The 24,122-nt window shown below is 52.4% G+C and overlaps 1 protein-coding gene across 1 annotated transcript in view; it reads left to right on the top strand.

The window, feature by feature from the left end:
* Nucleotides 1–3,764: 3,764 nt before the first annotated feature.
* Nucleotides 3,765–24,122, top strand: part of LOC144505267 (uncharacterized) — a 22,541-nt gene continuing 2,183 nt past the window's right edge. Inside the window, exons 1-10 of the mRNA XM_078231317.1 lie at nucleotides 3,765–4,233; nucleotides 9,956–9,987; nucleotides 11,209–12,021; nucleotides 13,135–13,186; nucleotides 14,137–14,247; nucleotides 15,287–15,364; nucleotides 18,945–19,001; nucleotides 21,200–21,278; nucleotides 21,673–21,787; nucleotides 24,070–24,122. Of these exons, the coding sequence (XP_078087443.1) occupies nucleotides 3,854–4,233; nucleotides 9,956–9,987; nucleotides 11,209–12,021; nucleotides 13,135–13,186; nucleotides 14,137–14,247; nucleotides 15,287–15,364; nucleotides 18,945–19,001; nucleotides 21,200–21,278; nucleotides 21,673–21,787; nucleotides 24,070–24,122 (1,770 nt within the window). The 5' untranslated portion in view covers nucleotides 3,765–3,853. The remainder of the gene's footprint in view (nucleotides 4,234–9,955; nucleotides 9,988–11,208; nucleotides 12,022–13,134; nucleotides 13,187–14,136; nucleotides 14,248–15,286; nucleotides 15,365–18,944; nucleotides 19,002–21,199; nucleotides 21,279–21,672; nucleotides 21,788–24,069) is intronic.

Consider the following 24,122-nt stretch of genomic DNA (forward strand, 5'->3'; position numbering starts at 1 on the left):
CCAAGTCTTCCTTGGGCTTCTGGCACATGACCTCCTAAAATGCTGCTCAATGTTTTGCTTTGAAAAGTTGGGCGGGGTGGGGGTAGATCAGGCTGTGGAGTTGGATGATCAGCCATGATCCCGCCGAATGGTGGAGCAGGCTCGAAGAGCTGGATGGTCTCTACTCTTTAAGCAGTTGTCCATTAGAGATTTTTAATTCTCCAGAGGGTTCAGTCTCTTCCTCAATAGGCAGTGGAAGCAGAGTTCAAAGTGGAGCTGAATAGATTCTTGACTAACAAGGTGGGGCAAGGTTTTCGGGGTCAGCAGAAATGTGGGTTGAGGTTGCAACCAGACCACCCATGATCTTATTGAGTGGGGGAGCAAGCTCAAGGAGCTGAGTGGCCGACCCCGTTTTTAGTTTGTATGTTTAAATGTTCAGCTCTCCCCACAATATAGTCTTTTGTGGCCATTCGCAATGATGGGTTTGCAGGATGTTCACACACACGAGGTCAGTGACCCACGACCTTGGGGTCACCTTTCAGAAGCAGCTTACCTTTTAATTACATTACGGATTTACAAAGGTGCGATAAGGCATTTAGTGATCGATGTTTCTGCTTCTAACGGGCTATTTTGCAACTGCATTTCGAAGCAGCAAATTTTTAGTATTTTATGCTTGTAATTCAAACTGGCAGCTCAAGGAATATTTAAGTCACCCTTGCTTCAGTAGTGCAAGACCGGCTCTGTACAAATATATATATATCAAGCTTTACAGCACAAAGAGGTCCTTTGGTCATTCTGTCTGCACCTACCATCAAACATCTAATCCCATTTTGCAGCACTTGGTCTGTAGTCTTGTATGCTATGGTGTTTCAAGTGCTCAGCTAAATGTTTCTTTAATTTTGAGGGTTCTCGCCTCCACAACACTTTCAGGCAGTGAGTTCCAGATTCCCACCACCCTCTGGGTGAAAACGTTTTTCCTCAAATCCCCTCTAAATCTCCTGCCCCTTACCTTAAGTCTATGCTCCCTGGTTATTGACCCTTCCACTAAGGGGAAAGGTTTTTTCCTATCTACTCGACCTAACCAACCTCTCGTCATAGCTGAAATGCTCCAGCCCCTTAAAACAAGCAACATCCTGGTGAATCTCCTCTGCACCTTCTCCAGTGCAATTCCATTGTTCCTATAGTGGGGCTAGAATGGAGTTTCTCCCTTCCTATTATGCTGCCTCTCCAAGTTCTTCCTGCTCACACTTTGTAAAGGATTCTCGGGGGTGGGGGTTGACAGGGCAGATGCTGAGGTTGTTTCTCCTTGGCGGAGATAGAGGCGAGGACCTGAGGGCACAATCTCAGTCTAAGTGATCGCCCATTTAAGATCGAGATGAGGAATTGCTTCTTGCCTATTATGAATCTGTGGAATTCTTTACCGCACAGGGCTGTGGAGACTGGATAATTATGTTCAAGGCTGAGATAGACCGATTTTATGGGGATAAGGTGAGAGAGTGGAGTTGAGGATTATCAGATCAGTCATGGTCTCATTGAATGGCAGAGCAGACCCTATGTTTTCCAGTATCCAATTAAAGATGTTCCTTAAAACGAAGTTTTGAACGGCCCATCTTAATACCACTCTCCCTGTGGCTGAGGGGAGGAGACCGCACTGTGTGGTGGGGTGGGGAGGTGTGATAATGCTGGGCGGGGCCTGGGGGGGGGGGGGGAAAGGTGTGATAATGCCAGGCGGGAAGGTGTGATGATGCTGGGCGGGGCCTGGGGAGAGGTGTGATAATGCTGGGTGGAGGTGTGATAATGCTGGTTGGGGCCTGGGGGGTGTGATAATGCTGGGCGGAGCCTGAAGAGTGTCATAATGCTGGGTGGGGCCTGGGGGCGGTGTGATAATGCTGGGCGGGTCCTGGGGGGGAGGTGTGATAATGCTGGGCGGGGCCTGGGGGTGTGTGACAATGCTGGGCGGGGCCTGGGGGTGTGTGCTAATGCTGGGCGGGGCCTGGGGGGAGGTGTGATAATGCTGGGCGGGGCCTGGGGGGAGGTGTGATAATGCTGGGCGGGGCCTGGGGGGAGGTGTGATAATGCTGGGCGGGGCCTGGGGGGAGGTGTGATAATGCTGGGCGGGAGGTGTGATAATGCTGGGCGCGGCCTAGGGGGGGCGGGAGGTGTGATAATGCTGGGCGGGGCCTGGGGGGAGGGTGTGCTAATGCTGGGCGGGGCCTGGGGGGAGGTGTGATAATGCTGGGCGGGGCCTGGGGGGAGGTGTGATAATGCTGGGCGGGGCCTGGGGGGAGGTGTGATAATGCTGGGCGGGGCCTGGGGGGAGGTGTGATAATGCTGGGCGGGAGGTGTGATAATGCTGGGCGTGGCCTAGGGGGGGGCGGGAGGTGTGATAATGCTGGGCGGGGCCTGGGGGGAGGGTGTGATAATGCTGGGCGGGGCCTGGGGGGAGGTGTGATAATGCTGGGCGGGAGGTGTGATAATGCTGGGCGGGGCCTGGGGGGAGGGTGTGATAATGCTGGGCGGGGCCTGGGGGGGTGTGATAATGCTGGGCGGGGCCTGGGGGGGTAGGGTGTGATAATGCTGGGCGGGGCCTGGGCGGGAGGTGTGATAATGCTGGGGGGGAGGTGTGATAATGCTGGGGGGGGGGGGGGAGGTGTGATAATGCTGGGGGGGTCGGGGAGGTGTGATAATGCTGGGGGGGGGGGCGGGGAGGTGTGATAATGCTGGGGGGGGGGTGGGGAGGTGTGATAATGCTGGGGGGGGGCGGGGAGGTGTGATACTGCTGGGCGAGGCCTGGGGGGGGGCGGGGAGGTGTGATACTGCTGGGCGAGGCCTGGGGGGGAGGTGTGATAATGCTGGGCGGGAGGTGTGATAATGCTGGGCGGGGCCTGGGTGGGGAGGTGTGCTAATGCTGGGCGGGGCCTGGGTGGGGAGGTGTGATAGTGCTGGGCGGGGCCTGGGGGGAGGTGTGATAATGCTGGGGGGTGGGGAGGTGTGATAATGCTGGGGGGGGGGGGCCTGGTGGGGGGAGGTGTGATAATGCTGGTTGGGGCCTGGGGGGGAGGTGTGATAATGCTGGGTGGGGCCTGGGCGGGAGGTGTGATAATGCTGGGCGGGGCCTGGGGGGGAGGTGTGATAATGCTGGGCGGGGCCTGGGGGGGCGGGGAGGTGTGATAATGATGGGCGGGGCCTGGTGGGAGGTGTGATAATGCTGGGCGGGGCCTGGTGGGAGGTGTGATAATGCTGGGCGGGGCCTGGGGGGTGTCATAATGCTGGGCGGGGCCTGGGGGTGTCATAATGCTGGGCGGGGCTTGGGGGAGGTGTGATAATGCTGGGTGGGGCCTGGGGGGTGTGATAATGCTGGGTGGGGCCTGAGGAGGGTCATAATGCTGGGCGGGGCTTGGGGGAGGTGTGATAATGCTGGGTGGGGCCTGAGGAGGGTCATAATGCTGGGTGGGGCCTGGGGGGGGTCATAATGCTGGGTGAGGCCTGGGGGGGGGGGGGGGGGGTGATGCTGGGTGGGGCCTGGGGGGGGGTGTGATAATGCTGGGTGGGGCCTGGGGGGGGGTGTGATAATGCTGGGTGGGGCCTGGGGGGGGGGGTGTGATAATGCTGGGTGGGGCCTGGGGGGGGGGGTGTGATAATGCTGGGTGGGGCCTGGGGGGGGGTGTGATAATGCTGGGTGGGGCCTGGGGGGGGGGTGTGATAATGCTGGGCGGGGCCTGAAGGGACACGCATATTGTTATCTCATCACGCAGGTTACGCTGGTTGAAATGTTTCACGCAGCGGCATGACATTGCTAACCAGGCCGGGGACAGGCTGAGGGCGTCATAGACGGTTGCTAAGCGAGTTGCGTCACCGCGCCGCGCTGGTTGCTATGGCGCCTCCCCGTCGTGCGCGCACCCCGGTGGACGGCCGCGCTTCCAAGGGTGCAGGGCCGTGCATGCGCGCTGCCTCCGCAGCCGGGATGGCCCAGCCCGACAGGCCGGCGCAGGCCCCCCGCCCGCGGGCCGCCAGCAAGGCCCAGGTCGCAGCCCCGGCCCCGGAGCAGGCGCCCAACTCCGCACCCGCCAAGCGCCGCCGCGGCCGCCCCCGCATCCGCACCGAGCTGGAGCTGGAGCAGCGCCGCAAGGCCTGGTACCGACAGCGCTATGTGTGCAGCGTCTACCTGGGGCAGCAGAGCGAGCGCTGGAAGCGCCTCCGCCAACAACTGGGACACCAGAAAGATGAAGAGACCGCCCAGAGCCTGCTGGACAGGTTGGAGAGAGATAGGGAGGGGATTGAGGGACAGACTGAGGGGGGTGGCGGGGAGAGAGACAGGCAGGCTTGGGGGAGGGGGGGGGGAGAGAGAGGGACTCGGGGAACTGGGAATTTGATTTATTGTCAGGTATTAACATGCAGTGAAAAGTATTGTTTCTTGCACGCTATACAGACAAAGCATACCGTTCAGAGAGAAGGAAACGAGAGAGTGCAGAATGTAGTGTTACAGTCATAACTAGGGTGTAGAGAAAGATCAACTTAATGCAAGGTTATAAAGTCTGTCAGCAGCAGGGAAGAAGCTGCTCTTGAGTCGGTTGGTACGTGACCTCAGATTTTAGTATCTTTTTTCCGAAGGAAGAAGGTGGAAGAGAGAATGTCCGGGGTGCGTGGGGTCTTTAATTATGCCTGCTGCTTTGCCGAGGCAGTGGGAAGTGTAGATAGAGTCATTAGATGGGAGGCTGGTTTGCGTGATGGATTGGGCTACATTCACGACCTTCTGTAGTTCCTTACGGTCTTGGGCAGAGCAGGAGCCATACCAAGTTGTGATACAACCAGACAGAATGCTTTCTATGGTGCATCTGTAAAAGTTGGTGAGAGTCGCAACTGACATGCCAAATTTCCTTAGTCTTCTGAAAAAGTAGAGGCGTTGGTGGGCTTTCTTAACTATAGTGTCAGCATGGGGGACCAGGACAGGTTGTTGGTGATCTGGACACCTAAAAACAAGGACATTGAGGGAGAGATTATTGTTGCCGCACCAGTTCACCAGATTCTCTGTCATTCCTGTACTCTGCCTCGTCATTGTTTGAGATCCGACCCACTATGGTGGTGTCGTCAGCAAACTTGAAAATCGAATTGGAGGGGCATTTTGCCACATAGGTATATAAGGAATATAGTAGGGGCTGAGAACACAGCCTTGTGCGGCACCGGTGTTGAGGATGATCATGGAGGAGTTGTTGTTGCCTATCCTTACTGATTGTGATCTGTGAGTTAGGAAGTTCAGGATCCAGTCGCAGAGGGATGTGCTGAGGCCCAGGCCACGGAGTTTTGTGGGAATAATAGTGTTGAAGGCTGAGCTGTAGTCAATAAATCGGAGTCTGACGTAGGTGTCCTTGTTATCTAGGTGTTCCAGGGTTGAGTGCAGGGCCAGAGAAATGGCATCTGCTTTGGATCTGTTGCATAGAACATAGAACATAGAACATTACAGCGCAGAACAGGCCCTTCGGCCCACGATGTTGCACCGACCAGTTAAAAAAAAAAACTGTGACCCTCCAACCTAAACCAATTTCTTTTCGTCCATGAACCTATCTACGGATCTCTTAAACGCCCCCAAACTAGGCGCATTTACTACTGATGCTGGCAGGGCATTCCAATCCCTCACCACCCTCTGGGTAAAGAACCTACCCCTGACATCGGTTCTATAACTACCCCCCCTCAATTTAAAGCCATGCCCCCTCGTGCTGGATTTCTCCATCAGAGGAAAAAGGCTATCACTATCCACCCTATCTAAACCTCTAATCATCTTATATGTTTCAATAAGATCCCCTCTTAGCCGCCGCCTTTCCAGCGAAAACAATCCCAAATCCCTCAGCCTCTCCTCATAGGATCTCCCCTCCATACCAGACAACATCCTGGTAAACCTCCTCTGCACCCTCTCCAAAGCCTCCACATCCTTCCTGTAATGTGGGGACCAGAACTGCACACAGTACTCCAAGTGCGGCCGCACCAGAGTTGTGTACAGTTGCAACATAACGCTACGACTCCTAAATTCAATCCCCCTACCAATAAACGCCAAGACACCATATGCCTTCTTAACAACCTTATCTACTTGATTCCCAACTTTCAGGGATCTATGCACACATACACCTAGATCCCTCTGCTCCTCCACACTATTCAAAGTCCTCCCGTTAGCCCTATACTCAACACATCTGTTATTCCTACCAAAGTGAATTACCTCACACTTCTCCGCATTAAACTCCATCCGCCACCTCTCGGCCCAACTTTGCAACCTGTCTAAGTCTTCCTGCAAACTACGACACCCTTCCTCACTGTCTACCACACCACCGACTTTGGTGTCATCAGCAAATTTGCTAATCCACCCAACTATACCCTCATCCAGATCATTAATAAATATTACAAACAGCAGTGGCCCCAAAACAGATCCCTGAGGTACACCACTTGTAACCGCACTCCATGATGAATATTTACTATCAACCACCACCCTCTGTTTCCTATCCGCTAGCCAATTCCTGATCCAATTTCCTAGATCACCCCCAATCCCATACATCTGCATTTTCTGCAGAAGCCTACCATGGTGAACCTTATCAAACGCCTTACTAAAATCCATATATACCACGTCCACTGCCTTGCCCCCATCCACCTCCTTGGTCACTTTCTCAAAAAACTCAATAAGGTTAGTAAGGCACGACCTACCTGCCACAAAACCATGCTGACTATCACCTATCAATTCATTACTCTCCAAATAACTATAAATCCTATCCCTTATAATTTTTTCCAACATCTTGCCGACAACAGAAGTGAGACTCACCGGTCTATAATTCCCGGGGAAGTCTCTGTTCCCCTTCTTAAACAATGGGACAACATTCGCTAACCTCCAATCTTCTGGTACTATACCAGAGGCCAACGACGACCTGAAGATCAGAGCCAGAGGCTCTGCAATCACTTCTCTTGCCTCCCAGAGAATCCTTGGATAAATCCCATCCGGACCAGGGGATTTATCTATTTTCAGACCCTCCAGAATATCCTGCACATCCTCCTTATCAACTGTAATACTGTCTATTCTACTCCCTTGCAACCCAGTGTCCTCCTCAGCTATATTCATGTCCCCTTGCGTGAACACCGAAGAGAAATATTGGTTCAATGCTTCACCAATCTCCTCCGGTTCCACACATAACTTCCCTCTGCCATCTATAACTGGCCCTAAACTTGCCCTAACCAACCTTCTGTTCTTGACATACCTATAGAACGCCTTAGGATTCTCTTTAACCCTATCCGCCAAAGTCTTCTCATGTCCCCTTTTAGCCCTTCTAAGCTCGCTCTTCAACTCCCTCTTAGCCAATCTAAAGCTTTCTAGTGCACTACCCGAGTGCTCACGTCTCATCCGAACATAAGCCTCCTTTTTCTTTTTAACCAACAAAGAAACTTTTTTGGTGCACCACGGTTCCCTAGCCCTACCAATTCCTCCTTGCCTGACAGGGACATACCTATCACAGACTCGCAGTAGCTGCTCCTTGAAAAAACTCCACATGTCGGACGTTCCCAGTCCCTGTAATCTCCTAGTCCAACCTATGTTTCCTAATTCTCTCCTAATAGCCTCATAATTACCCTTCCCCCAGCTAAAACCACTGGCCCGAGGTTCATGCCTATCCCTTTCCATCACTAAGGTGAACGTAACCGAATTGTGGTCACTATCACCAAAATGCACACCAACTTCCAAGTCTAGCACCTGGTCTGGCTCATTTCCCAGCACCAGATCCAGTGGTAGGCAAACTGTAGTGGATCCAGGTAGTCCGGGAGGCTGGAATTGATTCGTGCCATGACCAACCTTTCGAAACACTTCATAATGATGGATGTCAGAGTCACCGGCCGATAGTCATTAAGACACGCTGCTTGGTTTTTCTTAGGTACCGGGATGATGGTCGTCCTCTTGAAGTAGATAGGGACTTCAGATTGTTGTAAAGAGAGGTTGAAGATGTCTGTGAATACCCCCACCAGCTGATTCGCGCAGGATCTGAGTGCACGCCCGGGTACCCCAGCCGGGCCAGTTGCTCTCCTTGGGTTGACCTTCAAGAAAGTTGCTCTGACATCTGCAATCGTGACCCCAGATACAAGTTCATCCAGGGTGGAGGGCATGCTCTCGCTGACCGCTTGCTCAAAACGGGCGTAGAATGCATTGAGCTCATCAGGGAGAGGTGCATTGGAGCCGACGATGTTACATGCCTTCATCTTGTAGCCTGTTATGTCTTGCAGACCTTGCCATAGTCGGCAGGGGTCGGTGTGGCTAGCCTGGGACTCTAGCTTGGTCCGGTACTGTCTTTCGGCATCTTTGATGGATCTCCTTAGATTGTATCTGGCTTTCTTGTATAGGTCAGTGTCGCCTGACGTGAACGTCTCAGTCCTGGACTTAAGCAAGCAGTAGATATCACTGTTCATCCATGGTTTCCGTTTGGGGAACACACGGATTTGCTTCTTTGACACAGTCTTCTACACACTTATGAATGAATTCAGTTACTGTAGTGGCGTACTCGTTCAGGCTGGTTGCAGAGTTTTTAAATACCGACCAGTCCACTGACTCCAAGCAGCCCCGTAGGAGATCATCCGATTCCTCAGACCAACATTGCACAACTCTCTTTGATGGATTCTCCCGCTTCAGTTTTTGCTTGTAAGCTGGGAAAAGGAGCACAGCCTTGTGGTCTGATTTGCCAAAGTGTGAGCGGGCGATAGAGCGGTAGGCATGTTTGATAATTGTGTAGCAGTGGTCTAGGATGTTTGGGCCTCTGGTGGAGCAGGAGACGTGTTAGTGGTAACTTAGTAGTACGCTCTTGAGCTTGGCCTGATTGAAGTCCCCGGCCACGATGAACAAGGCCTCGGGGTGTTTTTTCTCAAGGCTATTCGTAGTGGTGTATATTCCATCCAGGGCTGAGTGCAGGGCCAGGGAAATGGCGTCTGCTGTGGACCTGTTGCGGTGGTAGGCAAATTGTAGTGGATCCAGGTACCCCAGGAGGCTGGAATTAATTCGTGCCGTGACTAGCCTTTCGAAGCACTTCATAATGATGGATGTCAGAGCCACCAGCCGATAGTCATTAAGGCACGCTGTTGGTTTTTCTTGGGTATCGGGATGATGGTCATCTTCTTGAAGCGGATAGGGACTTCAGATTGTTGTGAAGAGAGGTTGAAGATGTCTGCGAAAACCCCCACCAGCTGATCCGCGCAGAATCTGAATGCATGTCCGGGTACCCCATCCGGCCCAGTCGCTTTCCGTGGGATTGAGGGAAAGACCGAGAGAGGGACAGAGACTGAGGGGGGTGGGGACAAGGATTGAGGGAGAGACGGATGGACGTGGGGGTGGGGGGCGGAGTGCGAGAGGGTGAGAGACTCGGAGGGGGAAAGACCGAGGGAGATAGAGACTGGGGAGAGGGGAATTAAGGAAAAGGCAGACTTGTGGGGGGGAAGCGAGAGGTGCTGGAGGGGGGTGGAGAGTGAGAGGTGCTGGGGGGGGAGGGTGGAGAAGAACGAGAGATGCTGGGGGAGGGTGGAGAAGAACGAGAGATGCTGAGGGAGGGGGGAGAGTGAGAGGTGCGGGAGGTGCTGGGGGGGGGGGTGAGAGGTGCTAGGGGGAGGGGAGAGCAAGAGAGGAGGTTGGGGGGTGGGTGGGAGAGAAAGTGAGATTGAGGGAGGGAGAGAGAGAGAACGGGTGGGAGAGAAGCTGGCAGCCAGGTGGAGGAGAAACAGATGCTTTTCTGGCTGTGTAGTCGAGTCCGGTTGTGAAAGAGAGAGGGTGTGTGGGTGAGACTGGAAGATGGAGAGAATGCAAGTTACTAACCGGTATTACGGTTTTTTGTTGGAGCTGAGGGTGGAGTTCTGGGTGAAAGAGGACAGGGAAAGATGGATTATGCTGATTGGACTTGTGATGTGAGTGAGTCGAGCTGTATGGTTGAACAAACTTGATCGTCGGTAATAATGATTTTCATTTTTCCTGCAGCTTCACAGCAAGGAGCCGAGGGAGTTGTTCGGGTAAGGAATCATTTTAAAGATCCTTTTGCATCTTCAGGCCATTCACAAGTATAACAGCCCCAGATGTTTTGTAGCTTCATAATTGGCAGTGGAAAGTGACCAAATAACACACAATTTTGAGAAAATTGAGCGTCCTGCTGCACCCTGCTGAATGCTCTGGATTTTACGTGTTTTATCCTGGGAGTGTTTGACATGGACAGTGTAGAGGGAGCTTTACTCTGTATCTAACCCCGTGCTGTACCTGTCCTGGGAGTGTTTGATGGGGACAGTGTAGAGGGAGCTTTACTCTGTATCTAACCCCGTGCTGTACCTGTCCTGGGAGTGTTTGATGGGGACAGTGTAGAGGGAGCTTTACTCTGTATCTAACCCCGTGCTGTACCTGTCCTGGGAGTGTTTGATGGGGACAGTGGAGAGGGAGCTTTACTCTGTATCTAACCCCGTGCTGTACCTGTCCTGGGAGTGTTTGATGGGGACAGTGTAGAGGGAGCTTTACTCTGTATCTAACCCCGTGCTGTACCTGTCCTGGGAGTGTTTGATGGGGACAGTGTAGAGGGAGCTTTACTCTGTATCTAACCCCGTGCTGTACCTGTCCTGGGAGTGTTTGATGGGGACAGTGTAGAGGGAGATTTACTCTGTATCTAACCCCGTGCTGTACCTGTCCTGGGAGTGTTTGATGGGGACAGTGTAGAGGGAGCTTTACTCTGTATCTAACCCCGTGCTGTACCTGTCCTGGGAGTGTTTGATGGGGACAGTGTAGAGGGAGCTTTACTCTGTATCTAACCCCGTGCTGTACCTGTCCTGGGAGTGTTTGATGGGGACAGTGTAGAGGGAGATTTACTCTGTATCTAACCCCGTGCTGTACCTGTCCTGGGAGTGTTTGATGGGGACAGTGTAGAGGGAGCTTTACTCTGTATCTAACCCCGTGCTGTACCTGTCCTGGGAGTGTTTGATGGGGTCAGTGGAGAGGGAGCTTTACTCTGTATCTAACCCCGTGCTGTACCTGTCCTGGGAGTGTTTGATGGGGACAGTGTAGAGGGAGCTTTACTCTGTATCTAACCCCGTGCTGTACCTGTCCTGGGAGTGTTTGATGGGGACAGTGTAGAGGGAGCTTTACTCTGTATCTGACCCCGTGCTGTACCTGTCCTGGGAGTGTTTGATGGGGACAGGGTAGAGGGAGATTTACTTGCTATTTCACTGACCATGTTGTCCTTTCTCACCCAGGGAAGGTTTGTTCGGCTGAAAACATTGACCATTTGCACACGTCCTGTGATGCCCTGCGTCAGCTCATGGTTTGGTCACATGACCACAGCAGGGAGTGCGGCTTCATCCCGAACCTGAAGTCCATTGTGTCTGGACGCGTCGATGACTCAGTGACTGTGGTGTGGACCTGCGCTGGCGGCCACTCCTACTCCTGGGAGATGCTGGCATCAAGAAAGGGAGTGGCGGAGGTTGGCGGAGAGCAGAGGGCAGCTCGGGCATCTGTGCGCAGCACGGGCCGGCCCAGGAGGCGGGTTCTCAGCACTCTGCCGGCCAATGGCAAGCGGGCACGGCTGGGGCCAGAGAGAGTGACGAAGGAGGGATCACAGGAAGTGTCAAGTGACGAGCAGGCGAAAGGGAAGGACTCCATTGCCTCAACAGAGAGCGCCACTGGAGGGGCAAACTGCCAAGTGAAGGAGGATGGGGAGCCTGCGAGCAGCCTTCTCCCAGCATTACCCAAGCCCCCAGAAGAGACTGAGACGCCAATACCACCAGCACCGCCTATCCAGGCGGAGGGTGAGAAAAAGGCAGACAACCACAGCTTCGAGCAGCCCGCCCCGGTGGATCGGCTCCCAGCCACTCGGAGCCAACGAGGTGTCTCTCCACAAGGTGCTGTGACCCCAGGCAGGCCCCGGAGGAACCGCAGGAAGGTAGGCCGCACGCCCGCGCAGGTGGACAACGCTGACCTGCTGCAGCTCGTGTGCGAGTCAGACAGTGAGGAGCAAACCAACGAAAAGGCTGACACCAGGCAGGAGGAGGGGGCACAACAGCAGGAAGGTGAGAGATATTGCCCAGATACTGAATCCTCCCCACATATCCACATTGTTACCAACCACACTGTTGCGTGGGTTTGAATTGGAAAACGCTGTTACTGTGTACACCTATGTTAACTAAAGAAATAATCAGGAGGTGATAGGGAGGGTGGAACTTAAAACAGTTACAACCGCCGGGGAAAGGGGACTTCAGGAATTGTAGCACCAAAAGCTAGCAACTTCCCATCAGATTGCGAATGTGACTCCTATATTCGACAAAGGAGAGAGACAGAGAGCAGGAGTTAAGACAGTTAGCTTTAATACCTGTCCAAGACAAATTGCTGGTGTCTGTTATTAAGGAGGTTATAGTGGAACACTTGGAAAATCTCAAAGTTTATTCATTTATTAGTCACAAGCAGGCTTACATTAACACTGCAATGAAGCTACTGTGAAAATCCCCGAGTCGCCACACTGGCGCCTGTTCGGGTACACTGTGGGAGAATTTAGCATGGCCAATGAACCTAACCAGTACATCTTTCAGACTGTGGGAGGAAACCGGAGCACCCGGAGGAAACCCACACAGACACGGGGAGAACGTGCAGACTCAAGGTGATCAGGCTGAGTCAACATCTTTTTGTGAAAGAGACATCAGGTTCATTGGAGTTCTTTGAGGAAGTAACAAGCAGTGTGGATAAAGGGGAACCTATGGATGTGCTGTACTTGAATTGTCAAAAGGCATTTGACAAGGTGCTGTGTCAGAGGTTATTGTGCAAAATAAAAGCTGATGGTGTCTAGGAATAGAATACTAACGTGAATAGAGGATTGGTTAGCTAACAGGAAATTAAGTCGGCATAAATGGGTCAGATGTGGGCTGGTGAGATGTGACAAGAAGGGTCACACGGGGGGTGGGGGGATAAGTGCTGGGGTCTCAAATATTTAAATTTCTGTCCATGACTTGAATGAAGGTGCTGAACGTATGGGTGCCAAATTTGTGTGAGCGTGCGCTTGTGTGGGTGCCGTGTGGGTCACAGCTTGGGTGTGGTGTTTGATCTCTCAGTGGCAGCGACGGCAGTGTTTTGAGTTTGTGATGTGGGAGAGTCCCTTTGCTCTCTGCAATTTCTGCCTTTCTCTGTTGCAGGTTCCCAAGAGTCAGAGGCACAAGTTGCAGAGACAGAGCTGACGTTGACTAGGTGAGATCTCAAGATCTTCCCGTGTTATGTTCAGGTGCGTTGTTTTTGGGGTAATACTCTCCAGCCCAGGTTAGATAAGGAGTCAAAGTCCCACAGAAGCATCCTCGATGTCCCCGACAAATGCCACCCTCCGCCCCACGCTTGTGGAATGCATTCCCCTGTGAACCCCCCACAGCTGGAACATTTCCTCCCCCCCCCCCCCCCCCCCCCCCCCCCGTCGCCCCACCTCCGACTGCCTCCCCCTGTTCTTTCACAACCCGTCCCGGAGGAATGCCGACTCCTTGCCGTGCTGCCCTCCTGAAAACCTCTCCATATGTGTGTGCACACCTACCCCATGTATCCCACCGGAATGCTCTACCACAAGGCCAACTCTCCCTCACCAAAGGTCAATTTCCAGCACCACTCCCCCCCCCACCCCTTCCACCCCGGACCCTATATCCCACCTTTGAGGAGATACGCCATGAAGTCGCTATGTCGTGAAGAAAAAGCATCTCCCAACACCACCCATCATACCCAACTCCTCCTCACTGTCAGTCACATCGTGTTATCTGTCATATCCTCCCCATCAAACATCCAAACTGAGCGAGACCATGTTATTGCTGTTTTAATGCCACTGGATTTCGCTGTCGTCAGTCTCTTTCTTCACTCTGCGCACACCTGAATGTCGGGACAGGTACTGGCCAGTCTCTTTTTTGCGGACCATGTAATATTTTTAGCAAATCAAAGAAACAAGGGAACAAATGTCCAAAAGATCAAAAGAAGACATTAATAGGAGCTGTCCTTGAGAGGGCAACTGCAACCAAAGAGCAGAATCACAAAGGAAAGTTACAGATACCAAAGTGAAATCTGCTGCTGTGGGGCTGGGCACTGTACACTGGACATTGTCAGGGAAGCTGCCTTTGGTGTAACTGTACTGCAACAGCTTGTCCCTCGCTTCCTGTTCCTCATAGTGACGATGACTGTGATGAGGATGAGGAGGAATTAACTGAGGTCGACTCTGATGATGAATATCAATTCTACGACGATCCGAAGGACGAAAACTATATCCCTTCGTCAGAGAGGTATGTTCCCTTGCATTCCCGGTGGATCCTGAGCACTCGCTGTGTGTCTGGATCCTGCTCCTAATGCCCAGATATTCAATGCTCCCTACATATCTACATTGTTACCAAACTCGATCTGTGTTCCTGAACCATCGACAGGGATCCGCACTGTCCCCGAGCCCTCCCTGTTTATCCGCACTGTCCCCGAGTCCTCCCTGTTTATCCGCACTGTCCCCGAGCCCTCCCTGTATATCTGCATTGTCTCTGAGCACACCCCCCCCGCATCCACACTGTCCTCGAGCCCTCCCTGCATATCCGCACTGTCCCTGAGCCCTCACTGCATATCCGCACTGTCCCCGAGTCCTCCCTGCATATCCGCACTGTCCCCGAGCCCTCCCTGTATATCTGCATTGTCTCCGAGCACACCCCCCCGCATCCACACTGTCCTCGAGCCCTCCACAAGTGTCCGGACTGTCCTCGAGCCCTCCCTGCGTGTCCGCACTATCCTCGAGCCCTCCCTGCGTGTCCGCGCTGTCCTCGAGCCCTCCCCGCGTGTCCGCGCTGTCCTCGAGCCCTCCCCGCGTGTCCGCGCCGTCCTCGAGCCCTCCCCGCGAGCCCGCAGCCTCCTCGAGCCCTCCCCGCGTGCCCGTGCCCTCCTCGAGCCCTCCCTGTGCGCCCGCAGCCTCTTCGAGCCCTCCCCGTGTGCCCGGGCCCTCCCCACGTGCCCGGGCCCTCCCCACGTGCCCGCAGCCTCCTTGAGCCCTCCCCACGGCCCCGCGCCCTCCCCGCCCGCCCTCCCCTCGTGCCCGGGCCCCGTGCCCCCACCAGGCCCCACGCCCTCCCCGCCCGGCCCCATCCCCCCTCCCCGCGTGTGCCCGTCCCCGCACCTTCCCCCACCTTCCCATGTATGCACACTCTGTGAATTTGGATTGTTCGTTCCAGAATGCTCCATGCACATGCGGACTGTTTGTTCCACGTTTCCCCTACCTGCTGAAGTTTCCAGTGACCCGGACTGCGCCTGACCTGTGTGGAGCTGGATGTATTGATTTATATTTTCCAGTGGTTCAGATCGAGAGAAGCGGAGGGGTAGATCTCGCCGGAACAGTGTGAAGAAACCGCCAGATGAAGCAATAAACAGGTAGTTATTCCTCTAATTCCCCCCCTTCAGCTGTGCCATCCCTCCCTGGGATCGGCTGGAATAGTATGCCGGGACAGTCAGTCTGGGAACCTCGTGTTCCATTAATGAACACAGGAACAGGCCAATTAGCCTTTTACCTGCTCTTGTAGCCACAGTATTGGTATGGCTGTCCAGTTCAGTTTCTGCTCAGTGGTCGCTCTCAGGATGTTGATCGTGGGTATTCAGTGATGGTAATGGCATTGAATATCAAGCAGAAATGGTTAGAGTGTCTCTTGTTGGAGATGGTCAGTGAATGTTACTTGTCACTTGGCAGCCTCAGCCTAGATATTGTCCAGGTCTTGCTGCATGTGGAGAAGGACTGCTTCAGTACCTGAGAATGAGAGAGATGTGGATGACTCATGTCCAAAGATGTGCGGGGTTAGGTTGATTGGCCATGCTAAATTGCCCCTTAGCGTCCGGGGGATTAACAGGGTAAATATGTGGGGTTACGGAGATAGGGATTGGGTGGGATTGTTGTTGGTGCAGACTCAATAGGCAGAATGGCTCCTGCTTTGTAGGGATTCTATGATAGGAGTTTAGCTCTTTTGCCCATGTATTTGACCAAGGCTGTAATGAGGTCAGGAGCTGAGTGACCCTGGCGATCCCAAACTGAGCGTCTGTGGGCAGGTTATTGCTGAATACATGGCACTTGATAGCAATGTTTCTGGGCTCCAGTTCTCACCTCATCAGGCAGGAGAAACGATCCACATCCATTCTATCATGGCCTGTCAGACTTGTATGTTTCAACAAGATCACCTCTCATTCTTCAAAACTCTGGCGAGCACAAGCCCAATTTCCTCAATCTCTCCTCATAAGACCATCCTAGGAATCAGTCTGGTGAACCTCCGCCGTACTCCCTCTCTGGCAAATATATCTTTCCTTAGTTAAGGAGAGTAATATTCCAGGTGCCGTCCCTATACAACTGTAGCAAGACCTTTTTACTCCTGTACTCAAGTCCCCTTGTGATGAAAACCAACGCACTATTTGCCTTCCTAACTGCTTGCGTGATGATAGTGACTCATGGACAAGAGCACCCTCTGGACATCGACACTTCCCAACTTCTCACCACTTAACAAATACTCTGCCTTCCTCATTTTTTTTCTACCAAAGTGGATAGCTCCACACTTTTTCATTTTATCTTCCCTCCACCACGTTCCTACCCACTTACTTGGCCTGCCCAAACCCTCTTGAAGCCTCCTCGCATTATCCTCTGACTTAACACAGTTTTGTGTCATCAGCAAATTTGGAAATATTCAATATTGCCATCTCACCCTTCTGCTTCCAGAGCACTCTTCATCCCTCAATGGCACCATTAACACTCAAAATATTACCGTCCAGGACAAATTTGTCCATATCTCCTCTGCCCCGACCGATCCCTGGTCTTCCATTCTGCCCCAGCTCCTCCACCCCCTTTCCCTCAATATATTTCAGGACATTTCGCCCTTTCTTCAGTTCTGTAGAGGGATCATAGAACTATCGAATCCTTATAATGCAGAAGGAGGCCATTCAGCCCATCGAATCTGTACCAACCACAATCCCACCCAGGCCCAATTCCCGTAACCCGACATATTTACCCTGCTAATCCCCCGGCACAAGGGTCAATTTAGCATGGCCAATCAACTTAACCCGCACATCTTTTGGATCTTTTAGATCCAAAACATTAACTCTATTTCTCTCTCCACGGATGCTGCCAGACCTGCTGAGTTTATCCAGCAATTTCTGTTTTTATTTCAGATTTCCAGCATGTGCAGGATTTTGCTTCTGTTGCGAATATTACGTTTGGTCCCCACACCCAGATCACTGATATTGGTTGTGAAAAGCTGCGGCCCCAGCCAGCACTGATCCTTACGGTAACCCGCCACTCGGAGCCTGCCGACCTGAGAATACCTATTTTCTCTCTTCTGCTAATTCTCAATCCATAGCATTATGTCTCCACATCTGGCACTCTGCCCCTCAATCCCATGTAACCTCCTGTGTGGGATCTTATCAAAAACCAGATGGTTCAAATACCACCACATCCACCGATTCTCTTTTGTCTGTGCTACACTCTGAAAAAGCTCCCAACAGGTTTCTCGGATAAGATTTCCCTTTCAGAAATCCATGTCAACTCTGTTCCAATTATGGCCCTATTTAGTGTCCAGTTATCACATCTTTTACAGTAGATTCTTACATTTTCCCAACTACTGGCATCAAACTAACAGGTCTGCAGTTCCCTATTTTCCTTGCTCCCTTAAAGAGTGGGGGGGGGGGGGGGTTACATTTTCTACTTCCCAGTCTGTAGAAGCCAGAAAGCAAGGCTACATTTAGAATACTGTGTAAAGTTTTGATCTAATTTAAGGAAATATATATTTTCATTGGAGGCAGTACAGAGGAGGTTTACTAGGATGCTCCCGGGTATGGAGGGACTGCCAAATGAGGAAAGATTAAACAGGTCGGGTCTGTACTCCTTGGAGTTCTGAAGGATAAGAGGTGTTCTGATTGAAACATATAAGATTCCTAGGGGGTAAGACAGGATAAATGTGGAGAGGGTGTTTCCACTCATGTGAGACGGATCTGAGGAAGAATTTCTTCTGAATGGTGAAACTTTAGAGAAACAGCATCCTAATATCTATCGTCACCTTCAACCCTCTGGGCTGTAGCTCATTAAGTCCTGGAGATTTTTAAATTACTTTTCCGAGTACTTTGTTCATACCAATTTCTTTCAGTCTCTCATTTCCATAAGTCCCTTGGGTCCCTCGTGTCTCTGGGAAATCTGCTGTCTCGTCCTCCCCGGAGACAGACACATTTTCCTGTTTCTCTGTTATGAATGTTCCAGTCTCTGCCAGTAATGCGCCCACATTCATTCCTGTTGATCTTTTTTCTGTCCTATACCTGAAGGATCTGTGTGGAATTGAATACAAAAATTGGGGAGGGTTTGCTTCAGTCTTAGTGAGACCACTTCTGGAGTACGATGTGGAGTATTGGTCTCCTTATTTGAGGAAAGATGTAAACACATTGGAAGCAGTTCAGAGAAAGTTCACTAGACTAATGCCAGGAATGGGTGAGTTGTCTTCTGAGCAAAGGCTGGACAGGCCAGGCTCATACCCGCTGGAATTTTGAAGAATAAGAGGCGACTTGATCGAAACCTTGAAGACCCTGAGGAGTATTGGCAGGGTGGATGTGGAGAGCAAGTTTCCTCTTGTGGGAGAATCTAGAACTCGGGGTCACTGTTTAAAAATAAGGGGATCACCCATTTAAAATGGAAATGAGGAGAAATTTAATTCTCTTGGAGGGCTGTGAGTCTTTGAATATTTTTAAGGCAGAGGTGGATAGACTCTTAGCAAGTGAGGTGGGGGGGAGATGGAGGAGCGATAGGATATCGGGGGTAGGTGGGATGCAGATTTGAGGTTACTATAAGATCAGCTATGATCTTATTAACTGGTAGAGCAGGCTCGAGGGGCCAAATGGCCTCCTCTCCTTGTCTGTAAGTTTTTACGGTCTGCCTTTGTGTTTCTTGCTATTGTGCAATCATATTTTCTTCCCCCTTTTTGCTAATCTGCAGAAAAGCTCAAAAACGACGAGGGAAGAGAGATCCGAGTGAGCAGCCGAAGAAAATCCGGTGAGTCCAGGGGTTGGTGGTAGCAGCAATATGGAGAAATACTGGTGAGAAGGGGTGCAGAGACACAGTGTATATGCAATGGGGAGGGGATACAGAAAGTGTGTGCCCTGGCGAGACAGGGGGTGCAGCAACACTACACACTGGAGAGAGTCATAGAGACACGGTGTGTACACTGGAGAGAGAGGGAATACAGAGACTGTGCATTGGAGACTGAGGGGGTACAGAGACATTACACAGAGAGAGAGGATATGGAAACATTGCACACACTGGGGAGAGAGGTTATAGAGGCATATTGCGTACATGGGGCATGGGTGGTTATAGAGACAGTGTGTACCCTAGGGAGAAAGGGTGTATATAGAGAGACTGTATACACTGGAGGGGAATGACGCACAGAGACAGTGTACAAGGGGAAGAGAAGGGGACAGTGGCACAGTGTGTATACTGGACAGAGGGGATGCAGAGAACGGTTTGTACACTGGGCAGAGGGATGGGGTATAGAGACAGTGTTTACACTGGATATCGGAGACGCAGTGTGGGGAGAGAGGGGGATACAGAATCACTGTGTACACTGGGGAGAGGGGGTTACTGAGTCACTGTGTACACTGGGGAGCAGGGGGGAGTTAGAGAGTCATTGTACATGGGGAGAGGGGGGTACAGAGACACTACACTGGGGAGAGAGGGGGATACAGAGTCAGTGTGTACACTGGGGAGAGGGAGGAGATACAGCGAAGCTACACTGCGGCGGTACAGTGACGTGTGTGCACTGGAGAGTGGGTACAGTAACACTGTACTTCAGGGAGGGGTGGGGTACAGCGACAGTGTGCATACTGGGGAGAAATGTTACGTAGAGACTGTGTACACTGGGCAGAGAGGTTGTGTAGAGAAAGTGTGTACACTGGTAGGGGGGTACACACTGGAATATTTGACTGACCAGGTCTGGGTTGATGGGAGCTTTGTTGTGGCGACATTGGACGGACAGGCTGAATTTCCTTGTTGGAGAGATTGAGAGAGTCTGAAACCTGGCACAGACTGGGTAACGACACTGCGGTCATCCACAAACTGCAGCTTGTGTACGTCTCTGGTAGTTTTGTCTGGCTGAGGTTGAGAGTTTCCCATCCAGGCACTCTGCATATTCACAGCAGAGAGCAATTGATCCGTTTGATTGTAAATCATGAGGGGGGTCGATCTCACAGCTTTGTGTTTGGCACTTGTCTGGATTTTGAAGGGGATTCTTTCAGGGTCTCCCACTTAAAGAAGGGTTGCAGTACTTTCATCCCTAAGCAATCGGAGGATTGTGACAAAGTTATTTTAGGCATTGACATCTCCGGAGCACAATCCACTCAGCATCAACAATGGCTGCCTGAAGTGCGATTGATGAAGGGCGATGAATAAAGAGTTCCTGGTGTTGTTCTGTGGGTGAATGGCGTGGCAACAAAGACATGACAGCAGCTCCTCTGGGAGCTCAAAAGCAAGCCTGTCGAATCCACTCATGTGAGACGGATTTGGGGGCGTGGGGGCACGGTGCAGTGATATTTCTGTCTTTTCTTTTCACCCAAGGGGCTGATGAGCAAATTCCGGAAAGTTGAGGTTTAATGCAATATTAAACATGAATTTCTAAAGAAATTGGGGGCGGCACGGTGTCACAGTGGTTAGCATTGCTGCCTCACAGCGCCAGGGATCCAGGTTCGACTCTGGCCTTGGGTCACTGTCTGTGTGGAGTTTGCACCTTCTCCAGTGTCTGCCTGGGTTTTCCAAGTGCTCCGGTTTCTTCCCACATTCCAAATATGTGCAGGTTAGGCTGCTTGGGCATGATAAATTGACGTGTGGTGTTCGGGGGATTCGCAGTGTAAATACAGGGGTAGTACCTGGGTGGGATTGTTGTTGGTTCAGGCTCAATGGGCTGAATGGCCTCCTGCACTGTATGGATTTTATGATCCTGTGAAAGTTCAGATGTGGAAAACAGTATCGACTTGCAGCGCAACGCGAAAGCCAATGTCAACCTATGAAATTGATCATTTAAAAAAAACAGCCTGTGGGATGTCTGTATGAGAGCAACTGTGGCATTCAGATCAAACTGTATGGAAAGGTCCCACATGTCTCATCCGGCCAGTGCTTGGCTAACACTATCCGCTGGGTGTCCATGTTTTCAATGTAATCTCTCCCCATATTCTCTCTCTATTCCTTTCACTGTCTGCCAGGAAGAAGATTCAGAAACAGTACGTCCGCTGTGAATTTGAGGGATGTGGGAAAATTGTCTCCAATCCTCAGTATTTGAAGGTAAGAAAACTGCTTTTTGCCTCCACCCCTCGCTCTCTCTCTCTTGACATTCCCCTTTTGCCCCCTTCTCTTACCCTGCAATTCAACTCTTCACTTGCCTCCAAGCGGTCATTGAGCCCCGTCCCAGGACCTCCCGCCCCTGGCTCAGGTCTCCCGAAGAATGTAAGATGCCCATGGCCTATTATCCCCAGCTGCACCTCCCTCCCTCCCTCCCTCCCCCATGTGTAGGCCCCTGCAGGCCCCCATCCCACCTCCACCATTTCTCTGGCTCCACCTCCATGCATGCTCCACACTTGGCCTGCCTCTGCCCTTCCCCCTGTCTGACTCTGTTCTGCACCATCTCCTCTGTTCCTTCTCTCACTTTTATCCCCTTTGTCCTTTTCTCTTATTTAAGCGCCACATGAAGTACCAGCATATGCTGCACCGGACCTTTGCCTGCTCTTATCCCAGCTGTGGACGCATCTTCCGATTCAAGACACAGATGGAGGAGCACGAGAAATTGCACAGCGGTGAGTGTGGCTGCTGTCACTCCATCCATTTGGTGCAGCAACCCTGTCTCATCTCCCATTACCTGTAGCACTTCACATTGATACGCCATTCCAACAGAGCGGCACTCCCTCAATACTGACCCTCTGACAGTGTGGCACTCCCCCAATATGACCCCCCTGGCAGTGCAGTGCTCCCTCAGTACTGACCCTCTGACAATGCAGTGCTCCCTCAGTACTGACCCTCTGACAGTGCAGCACTCCCTCAGTACTGACTCTCTGACAGTGCAGCACTCCCTCAGTACTGACCCTCTGACAGTGCAGCGCTCCCTCAGTACTGACCCTCTGACAGTGCAGCACTCCCTCAGTACTGACCCTCTGACAGTGCAGCACTCCCTCAGTACTGACCCTCTGACAGTGCAGCACTTCTCAGTACTCACCCTCTGACAGTGCAGTGCTCCCTCAGTACTGACCCTCTGACAGTGCAGCACTCTCTCAGTACTGACCCTCTGACAGTGCAGCACTCCCTCAGTACTGACCCTCTGACAGTGCAGCACTCCCTCAGTACTGACCCTCTGACAGTGCAGCACTCCCTCAGTACTGACCCTCTGACAGTGCAGCACTCCCTCAGTACTGACCCTCTGACAGTGCAGCACTCTCTCAGTACTGACCCTCTGACAGTGCAGCACTCCCTCAGTACTGACCCTCTGACAGTGCAGCACTCCCTCATTACTGACCCTCTGACAGTGCAGCACTCCCTCAGTACTGACCCTCTGACAATGCAGTGCTCCCTCAGTACTGACCCTCTGACAGTGCCAGCACTCTCTCAGTACTGACCCTCTGACAGTGCAGCACTCCCTCAGTACTGACCCTCTGACAGTGCAGCACTCCCTCAGTACTGACACTCCCACAGTGCAGCACTCCCTCAGTACTGACCCTCTGACAGTGCAGCACTCCCTCATTACTGACCCTCTGACAGTGCAGCACTCCCTCAGTACTGACCCTCTGACAGTGCAGCACTCTCTCAGTACTGACCCTCTGACAGTGCAGCACTCCCTCAGTACTGACCCTCTGACAGTGCAGCACTCCCTCAGTACTGACACTCCCACAGTGCAGCACTCCCTCAGTACTGACCCTCTGACAGTGCAGCACTCCCTCATTACTGACCCTCTGACAGTGCAGCACTCCCTCAGTACTGACCCTCTGACAGTGCAGCACTCCCTCAGTACTGACCCTCTGACAGTGCAGCACTTCTCAGTACTCACCCTCTGACAGTGCAGTGCTCCCTCAGTACTGACCCTCTGACAGTGCAGCACTCTCTCAGTACTGACCCTCTGACAGTGCAGCACTCCCTCAGTACTGACCCTCTGACAGTGCAGCACTCCCTCAGTACTGACCCTCTGACAGTGCAGCACTCCCTCAGTACTGACCCTCTGACAGTGCAGTGCTCCCTCAGTACTGACCCTCTGACAGTGCAGCGCTCCCTCAGTACTGACCCTCTGACAGTGCAGTGCTCCCTCAGTACTGACCCTCTGACAGTGCAGCACTCCCTCATTACTGACACTCCCACAGTGCAGCACTCCCTCAGTACTGACCCTCTGAGAGTGCAGCACTCCCTCAGTACTGACCCTCTGACAGTGCAGCACTCCCTCAGTACTGACCCTCTGACAGTGCAGCACTCCCTCAGTACTGACCCTCTGACAGTGCAGCACTCCCTCATTACTGACACTCCCACAGTGCAGCACTCCCTCAGTACTGACCCTCTGACAGTGCAGCACTCCCTCAGTACTGACCCTCTGACAGTGCAGCACTCCCTCAGTACTGACACTCCCACAGTGCAGCACTCCCTCATTACTGACCCTCTGACAGTGCAGCACTCCCTCAGTACTGACACTCCCACAGTGCTCACTCCTTCAACTACTCCTGTAGTTTCGGTGGAATTTGCATTTTGGGCTCTGTACTCAGACAGGGCGTGGAGCCAATAACATGCTGCCACACAGACAAACACTGCCAACTGAATATCTGCACCCACCCCAGCAGAGTGGGCCACCCAGACCCAGCGAGTGGTGTCACTTTCATCATTGACTCTTCTGCATGGAGCTGCTCTCTGCAGGAAGCAGTGCTCTGAAATGTGCTGCTCATCTCCCAGTCCCCCACCCTGACATCCCACACACTCCAGATCCCCACCCTGCTCTCAGTTGCCGAGAGGCTGCAAGTTGACTTGGTCGAATATTCGCACCAGACTTTATTTACACACCAACAGAATTATATCTCGGACAAATATTTATCCTAGACTTCCTTTGCAGACCAGCGGAATTACATCTGTGAGTTCTGCGGCCGAGCTTTCAAGACGGACAAG

Source organism: Mustelus asterias, chromosome 16 (genome assembly GCF_964213995.1).
Source record: "Mustelus asterias chromosome 16, sMusAst1.hap1.1, whole genome shotgun sequence".
Lineage (NCBI taxonomy): Eukaryota > Metazoa > Chordata > Chondrichthyes > Carcharhiniformes > Triakidae > Mustelus > Mustelus asterias.